The sequence below is a fragment of the Aotus nancymaae genome, unplaced genomic scaffold (genome assembly GCF_030222135.1).
Source record: "Aotus nancymaae isolate 86718 unplaced genomic scaffold, 86718_ANA_hifiasm-v0.15.2.pri h1tg000021l, whole genome shotgun sequence".
NCBI classification, from domain to species: Eukaryota; Metazoa; Chordata; class Mammalia; order Primates; family Aotidae; genus Aotus; species Aotus nancymaae.
Window position 1 is genome coordinate 12,628,347 of NW_026988433.1, and position 8,667 is coordinate 12,637,013.

Sequence of the window (8,667 nt, forward strand, 5' to 3'; positions counted from 1 at the left end):
GGCGCGACTGAGTGATGACATCAGAGTGCGCCGCCGTCGCCGCCGTCACCGCTATCGCCATGAACAGTGTGGGGGAGGCATGTACCGACTTGAAGCGCGAGTACGACCAGTGCTTCAATCGCTGGTTCGCCGAGAAGTTTCTCAAGGGGGACAGCTCCGGGGACCCATGCACTGATCTCTTCAAGCGCTACCAGCAGTGTGTTCAGGTGAGCCCTCGCGCCTCAGCTCTCAGGCCCCGCGTTCTTCGCGCTGTCTCCGCCACACTCATTGTATTCTACGGGGCTTGGGACTGGGAGGGTGGAGGAAAGCTGCAATGAGACCAGTGGGAGGAACCCTATCCCCTACCATCACCACCGAGGCCGCTTGAGTGTCTCTCCGAATGACAAATATTGGTGCAGTGCTTTTCTTTTTAAGACGCACAGTCGGCCGGGCGCAGTGGCCCACACCTGTAATCCCAGCACTTTGGGAGGCCAAGGTGGGCGGATCACCTGAGGTCAGGAGTTCGAGACCCGCCTGACCAACATGGAGAAACCCCGTCTTTACTAAAAATACAAAATTAGCTGGGCATGGTGACATGCCTGTAATCCCAGCTACTCGGGAGGGTGAGGCAGTAGAATTGCTTGAACCCGGGAGGCGGAGGGTGCAGTGAGCCGAAATCGCGCCATTGCACTCCAGCCTGGGCAACAAGAGCAAAACTCCGTCTCAAAAAAGCACAGTCACATCCTTTGGTTCATTTGGTGTTCATCCTAAACTTGCAAGGTGGGCATACTCATATTTTATAGATAGAAAACTAACACACAGAAGTAGGAAGTGATTGGTCCCGGTTCACTAGAATCAGGTTTCCTTGATTCTTTCGCAGGTGGTGCACTTTTCCACTATTACTGTTGGGGTCTCGGCGGGGTTATACTTCAGACTGGAGGATCACATTGTTTTGTTGTTATAAACCCTTCGTTAGCTTGTTTATCTCTCTCTACCAGTCCCCCCAACTGCAGATAGGAAATGGTCATTCTGGCCTAATGGATGTGGAACTGCTTTGAACTGTAAGAACAGCACTGGGCCAAGCACTTCCAATAAGTTAACCTAATACATCCTCACGGCAATTCCCCGAGGGAAGCGAGGGTGGCTCAAGGTCACATAGCCAGTAAGTCCTGGAACCCAGATTTGAACCTAAGTCTTTCAGTAACACAAAGTGACATTATTTTTCAAATTTCACTTAATTTTAACGGTTCCCTCACAATTCCTTTTCCAATCTCCCTCAGGTCTTAACGCTTGATTTATTCATTATGGTACTTCTGTTTTTTATTTATTTATTTTTGAGGCAGAGTTTCGCTCTGTTGCCCATGCTGGAGTGCAGTGGCATGATCTCAGTTCACTGCAACCTCTGCCTCCTGGGTTCAAGCTATTCTCTGGCCACCTGAGTAGCTGGGATTACAGGAATGTGCCACCATGCCCAGCTAATTTTTGTATTTTTAGTAGAGATGGGGTTTCGCCATGTTGGCCAGGCTGGTCTCTAACTTCTGGCCTCAAGGGATCCACCTGCCTCTGTCTCCCAAAATGTTGCGATTACTCCCAAAATGTTGTGAGCCACTATGCCCGACTAGTACTTGTTTTTTAAAAAGTATGTAGTTTGAATCATGGTTATGAGTCTTTATAGTCAGCTTGATTTTACTTTTGTGCCGTCATATTTTATTTACAAAGCTTGCAACTCAAGCTTCATATAGGTCTTCAAAATATGTTTTCTCCTCTTACCAGAAAGCAATAAAAGAGAAAGAGATTCCTATTGAAGGACTGGAATTCATGGGCCATGGCAAAGAAAAGCCTGAAAATTCTTCTTGACCTTGATAGTCACCATGAAGGAGTCCTCAAGTCCAGAAATTGAGAACTCTGGATTTTTGTCAACTGAATCTGTGAAAATAGCCATCAGATTTGATGAGGAACTGCGGCGAGAGGAGTTTTATTTCCTCCTTCGATGTTTTCCTCTCAATTGTAAAAGATGATGAACTCTTTGATGCACCTGCTCGGGCATCTTGCAGGAACTCAGTGTGCTAAAATTGAACAATTTTTTGAAATTATGGTTGCAATACTTGGTCTGGAATCAACTTTACATAAATATACCTTGTATGCAAATAATGATAAACTAGTTAGAATGAGCAGAGGTGCCTGACCTCTTGATTTCTGCTGCAAAGGACATTATATACACTGTACTGGGGTCACTGTTCATGAAAGCAATTGGTTAGGGCCTCTTTTTTCTCTCAGGGAACTAATGCTCTGAAAAGGGATCTGGGCACAACAGTTTCAGGAAGTGCTTTTGAGCACACTTATTTTTATATGGTAACCAGTGGTTAAGATTGCTGGTGGCCTGGATTAGACAACTTTTACCACAGTTCCCTGCCTTCACAAGAGGTGTCAGATTAAGATGTGTAAGCTACAAGAATGTTGCAGTGAACACCATTTCAGAGCTCTCAATGCTCTCTTAATTCTTAGTTCAGGAATTGGAATATTATTCAGATACTTGGAATAGCTGTGGAGGAGGAACCTAAATTGCAAAGATCTGCTGTTGCCAGCTATCAACCCAAGTCAGTGAATTGTTAACTGCATATCCTAAAAATGTCAAAATGCTGCATCTGGTTAAATGAGGGGGGAAGCTGAAGGTGCTTGCTTTATTTGCCTTGTTTACTCATCCTGCCCTATAATGTCTGTAATCATGAAGATGGAATAAATTGTAACATTTTCTATCATTATTTGCCTCTGGAACTCAGTGCATTTTATGGAACTATTACCCTGTTATCCTACAGAGCTCATATATACACTGGGAGTTTTGTGTTTTGTTAACTTAAAGGTGAAGAAAAAGTGACTTGTCTAAGCTAGGTGGCCATCAGAAATCTTACTGTCACCCAGGCTGGAGTCAATGGCGCAATCTCAGCTTACTGCAACCTCCACCTCCTGGGTTCAAATGATTCTCCTGCCTCAGTCTCCCGAGTAGCTGGGATTACAGGTGTACACCACAATGCTTGGATAATTTTTGTATTCTTAGTAGAGACAGGGTTTCACCATGTAGGCCTGGCTGGTCTTGATCTCCTGACCTCAGGTGATCTGCCCGCCTCAGCCTCCCAAAGTGCTAGGATTACAGGCATGAGCCACCACACCCAGCCAAAAACCTCACTATTTCTAAAATGTATTGCCACAATGGGCTACACAAATATATTATGGTACCAAAAAAGTCAGGCTCAGAAGAGAACCTGTGGACGTTAGAACGTCACATAATCCCCACAATTGTGTAATTTAATTTTATTATATGCCCAAAAATAGTATGAAGGTTGAATTACAGGCCGGGTATGGTGTCTTATGCCTGTAATCTTAACACTTTGGGATACTGAGGTGGGCGGATCACTTGAGCTCAGGAATTCGAGACCAGCCTGGGCAACATGGCAAAACCCCGTCTCTACAAAAAAATTAGCTGGGTATGGTGGTGTGTGCCTGCAGTCCCAGCTACTTGAAAGGCTGAGATGGGAGAATCACCTGAGCCTGGGAGGTGGAGACTGCAGTAAGCTGTGACTACACCACTGCACTCCAGCTTGGGTGACAGAGCAAGACCATCTGAAAAATGAACTTGATTTACAGAAGGCCCTAATTCTATTGTCTTTTCTCCACTTTACCAATTGCTACATCATATTTAATGTGACTTGTCTTTAGATGTCATTTCAAAACATTCTTCATTTATATTTTATGACTGGCTAGGGTCCGTTATCCAAGGATTACAAAAGATGTTTGGAACCCAGCCAAGTGAGGCCAGGCAGCAAGCTGAAGTAAGTATAATACATCTATCTTAAACTCAGATTGGCCTCAAGCAAAACAGCTCTATAGGGACTCAGAAGTGCAGGCTGTTATATCACAAAATGGCAAAGATAATGAGATTCTCTATTCTGTACTGTATATACCTTACCTTTGCATTACCAATTTAATGTAATATACTATGAAATACCTCGTTGCCTCTTGAACCTTACCACAAGTGTTCCTTTGAGCCTTAAGAATAAACCAGCTCTGGCCAGGCACACTGGCTCACGCCTGTAATCAAGACTTTGGGAGGCCAAGGCAGGCAAATCACCTAAGGTTAGGAGTTCAAGACCAGCCTGGACAACATGGCAAAACCTCATCTCTACTAAATATACAAAAAAAATTAGCCAGGCATGGTGGTGCATGCCTGTAGTCCCAGCTATTCAGAGGACTGAGGCAGAAGAATCGCTTCAACCCAGGAAAAGGAGGTTGCAGTAAGCTGAGATTGTGCCACTGCACTATAGCCTGCAGGACAGAGAAAGACTCCATCTAACAAAAAAAAGTGTTTTTTTTTTCAATTTTTTATTTTTTTTTGAGAGACTCTCATTCTGTCGCCAGGTTGGAGTGCAGTGGCGCGATCTCAGCTCACTGCAACTTCCACCTCTCAGGTTCAAGCAGTTTTCCTGGCTCAGCCTCCCAAGTAGCTGGGACTACAGGCACACGCCACCACACCCAGCTAAGTATTTTTAGTAGAGATGGGGTTTCACTATGTTGGCCAGAATGGTCTCCATCTCTTGACCTCATTATCTGCCCACCTGGTCCTCCCAAAAAGGTTTTAAATTTTGATGTGCAATTAATTGCCCTCTCAGTGGTTTTCTAACTACTACTACTACTACTACCATTTCTCCTAATTCTTACTTTTTTTTTTTTTTTTTTAAAGACGGGGTTTCACCATGTTGGACAGGCTGGTTTCGAACTCCTGACCTCAAGTGATCCACCCGCCTCGGCCTCCCAAAGTGCTGGGATTACAGGCGTGAGCCACTGTGCCCGGCCTTTCTTTTTACTTTTTTTTTTTTTTATTTCTCCTAATTCTTATGGCTATAGGATAGTTTTAGTTCCAGAAACAAAGCCAATACTCTAAGCAGAAATGTGTCACACTCCCTTTACTTCTCAAGATTTCTGACCCTACCAGCCCCGAAGGAGATTACCTCAAGGTAAGAACTTGACACACTGGAGAAAATTATCTGACTACAGGGAAGATTCTGCAGCAAATGGTAGTGGAATGGGACAGGAAAAAGATGAGACCCAGAGCAAGCATTTCCTCTTGAGAAACACAGGTACCTCTTTCAGGTATAAACTGCAGACATTCTGCTAGCCATTCGATGTCTCTGACATCTCAGGCCTGTCAAGGAACTATCTTTTGTTTTTTCTGAGACAGTCTCGCTGTCGTGCAGGCTGGAGTACGGTGGCACAATCTTGGCTCACTACAACCTCCACCTCCCAGGTTCAAGCCTCTATACCAAGATACAGATGCATGCCACCACACCCAACCAATTTTTGTATTTTTAGTGGATGGGGTTTCATCATGTTGGCCAGGCTGGTCTCAAACTCCTGACCTCAAGTGATCCACCCACCTCGGCCTCCCAAATGTTGAGATTACAGGCATGAGCCATGTGCCTGGCCAAGGACCAATCCTGATGCTTAATTAGCACCACTCCACTTGGTCCCTTGGCTTTACTCACATCAGGCACAAGACACCAAGGGGGACTGTAATAAGCACTTATTCATTGGGCTGAATTGGACCTGTAACGCTCAACAGCAGCCTGGACCTTCACTGTGGAAACAGAAGTAACTAATGCCAATTTCTTTTCAACTTGGCACTGACTTGAAGCTCAAATGCTAATTTCTTAAAAAAAAAAAAAAAAAAAAAAAAACAACGAAAGAATATAACTCTCAGCTCATGACCAATCTAAGTTTAAGTTATTTATTTAAGCCATCTCCTGCCACAAGCAAAGGAATGGAAGATCAGTATACCAGTCATCATTTGATACACGTAAAGGAGGTGAGCTTAAGGTCCCATATACTTTTTCTGGTCCATGTGCAGAGTAATGGTCCAAACCAGTGCTATGGTCCCTGGTGCCCAGACGGTGGTCCAGATTCTCTTTATTCATCTTCGTAGCCAGTTGGAAGTGGATTCACATGAGAGTTATGGAATAGGGTATGGTTACCATCTCCCCAGGGAAACGGCTGTGGAGTGAAGATGTCAGTTAGATAATTCCAGAAAATAGTTCAGAAAGAACACTGCCATGAACTGCTTAAAACAGGTGACAGATCATACATAAAAACAAAATGGAAATTAGTCCTTTATCTACTGGCATAGTTCAACCTTCCCACTATTTAAGGGAGCTCTTATAACTACCAAGGGAGCTCTTCAAGTTATCCTGGCTACAGTATAGTTTTAATTGCAGAAACAAATATGGATGGCAGAAAATGCAAGCTCAAGTTAGTTACTCATAATCCTCTCCCTAGTAACTAGTATATCCAATGCTGTGTTTATGAAAGCATAATCCTCAAATCACTTGTATCAAAATGGTGGCAGTGAGAATTAGGGGAGGGAGATACTTAATTAAATGCACATTTCTGGCACCATCCCATACTTCAAACAGTATCTGGGCTGGGAAACTGCAACCCACCCTTAATTATCTTGCCTATTACTTTTGAAAAGCATTACTTTCGGGCAATGGTCTCCAACCCAGGGTGATTTGCTCCTCCAAGGAACACCGGGTAGTATCTGGAGACTCTGTGATTGGGGGGGGAGGGGGGGCTGCGCAGGTACTACTGCCACCTAGTGGGTACAGGCCAAGGATACAGCTAAACATTTCACAGTGCACAAGGTAGTCCCCCAACAAGAATTATCCAGCCCAGAATGTCAACAGTGCTGAGGCTGAGAAACCTTTGCTGTTTGGCTTCTAATTCCACTGTACAAGGGTGGGAGTGCTGCTCAAAGACTCAATAATTCAAGAGTCTAGGTTAAGTTTCTATGAGGCCAATCCTATATGGGCCAGGTGATGTAATAATTTTTTTTCATCGCTTCTTGGCCTTTTGGCTAAGATCAAGTATATCATTATTATTTTGAGATGGAGTTTCACTCCTGTCACCCAGGCTGTAGTGCAATGGTTCGTCTCCGTTCACTGCAACCTCCACTTCCCGGGTTCAAGCGATTCTCCCGCCTCAACCTCCTGAGTAGCTGAGATTACAGGCGCCCGCCACCGCGCCTGGCTAATTTTTGTATTTTTAGTAGAGACGGTGTTTCGCCATGTTGACCAAGCTGGTCTTGGAATTCCTGACCTTACGTGATCCGCCCGCCTCGGCCTCCTAAAGTGCTGGGATTACAGGCGTGAACCACCAAGCCCTCGTTAAAGATACAGCAAACAACAGACGACAAATCACTGTAATATATCTACATCAACAGCCAAATGATAAAACAGTCGAGAAAATAAGGTATTGGTAGGGAATACAGAAAGCTGTCTGTCTTCATTATGCAACTAGTAGCTGCCAGATGCCCAGGTCTTAGGCGAACCGCCTTCAGACTTTGCCACTCTTAATAAGATCTCCCAAACTCCAGGCTTTACACAACGGACACCTGTTTCAGAACTGTATCAGACGACAGGAGGCGTGATGAATCGGAGAAACGGGAAACTAAAGGGCACTTACTGTATGACCTTGAAGAAAACTGAGATGTAATCCCAAGTCTCAGTTGTCCTTCCACAAAATGGGAGAAAATATATGTTCTGTTTGTGAGGATTAAACGAACTGTACACGCCTGGCACCCACGCTTTTAGAGAATGAAGAACTTGCACTAAGGCACAGAGAACGGACGCTTGAAGAGATATGCAAGAGCGTACCTTGGTCCTGATGCGGAGATGAGGGTAGGCGACAAACTCGGGTCTCTCGTGCTCTTTTTGCGACTTCAGGTACACATTCAGCATGCTGACTCCCACCCCAGGGAGCGCGACGAAGAAGGTGAGGATCTTCCACATGCGAGCTGCGGAGAGGCCACAACCGCTCAGCCCCGGTGCGGGGCGGGTCCGGGTCTCACTTTCCCTCCCCTAAGGCCTTGGACCAAGGTCACAGTCCCGCCCTGCCTCACCCGAGTGGGACTGAGGCCCGACCCGTCGACCCCCGTACCTGAACCTTCTCCGCTATGGGCGGCACTCGACATAGGCCGCCCCAGCTGTGGGCGGGACCAACCCAGCAGCCGAGAAAGCCGAGACCCAACAGCTGCCGCCATCTTCGATCTGGACCTCCGCAGCACCGGAAGCGGAAGTAGAAAATTGGCTCTGTGGGTGGGACTACAACCTCCAAAGGAAGTTTCTATTGGGCAACGCCTTCCCACTGGCACCAACCAGAGCACTATCATCCGGGCCGACTGAGTCCCTGTCAAAATCCTCGGCGTCTCGGGTAAGAGAGCGCATGCGCCAGGCACCTCCCTTCAGGCTTTGCCGTTTCCTTCATGCGCCTGCGGATGCCTTGTGGTCTCCCTCCTGTCCCCACCTGGGCTAGGCGAGGCGGAACCGCAAGATAGACTTTTGTAGGGCTTCCTGGCACCTGGGATTGCTCCCTTCGTTGGAGTCCGTTGATGGCCATCTGGAGGTTCTGAGCCCAGACCGCCCTATCTAAAATTCCATTCCCCTTCCTCGCCATCCTCTGACTCACCGTTTTTTCATGGCACATAACATGGCACCGTCGTCGTTATACTACTATTTTGTCTGTCTTCCCCCACTAGAATATAAATTCTGTGATACCAAGAGTTTACCACTGCAGCATTCTCAGAATAATCCGGGAATGGTGTAATTTGGAATCATACCCGGCACATAGCAGATACTTGATATG

General features: G+C 45.9%; 2 protein-coding genes across 2 annotated transcripts; one reads left to right on the top strand and one right to left on the bottom strand.

Annotated features, from left to right (window-relative positions):
- Positions 1-41: 41 nt before the first annotated feature.
- Positions 42-2,741, top strand: TRIAP1 (TP53 regulated inhibitor of apoptosis 1). Its single transcript, XM_021675452.2, has 2 exons — positions 42-206; positions 1,753-2,741. The coding sequence occupies exons 1-2, from the start codon at positions 60-62 to the stop codon at positions 1,834-1,836; spliced, it is 231 nt and encodes a 76-aa protein (XP_021531127.2). The 5' UTR covers positions 42-59; the 3' UTR covers positions 1,837-2,741.
- Positions 2,742-5,744: 3,003 nt separating this feature from the next.
- Positions 5,745-8,099, bottom strand: LOC105728548 (cytochrome c oxidase subunit 6A1, mitochondrial). Its single transcript, XM_012468961.2, has 3 exons — positions 7,963-8,099; positions 7,680-7,819; positions 5,745-6,021 (listed from the first exon to the last, which is right to left on the bottom strand). The coding sequence occupies exons 1-3, from the start codon at positions 8,063-8,065 to the stop codon at positions 5,938-5,940; spliced, it is 327 nt and encodes a 108-aa protein (XP_012324384.1). The 5' UTR covers positions 8,066-8,099; the 3' UTR covers positions 5,745-5,937.
- Between the last annotated feature and the right edge of the window lie 568 nt (positions 8,100-8,667).

Coding starts and splice junctions, on each gene's coding strand:
- TRIAP1 (XM_021675452.2), top strand. CDS start 60: ATGAACAGTGTGGGGGAGGCATGTACCGACTTGAAGCGCGAGTACGAC. Junction 207..1,752: donor GCTACCAGCAGTGTGTTCAG/GTGAGCCCTCGC, acceptor TCCTCTTACCAG/AAAGCAATAAAAGAGAAAGA.
- LOC105728548 (XM_012468961.2), bottom strand. CDS start 8,065: ATGGCGGCAGCTGTTGGGTCTCGGCTTTCTCGGCTGCTGGGTTGGTCC. Junction 7,820..7,962: donor CCATAGCGGAGAAGGTTCAG/GTACGGGGGTCG, acceptor GCCTCTCCGCAG/CTCGCATGTGGAAGATCCTC. Junction 6,022..7,679: donor ATCTCCGCATCAGGACCAAG/GTACGCTCTTGC, acceptor TTCACTCCACAG/CCGTTTCCCTGGGGAGATGG.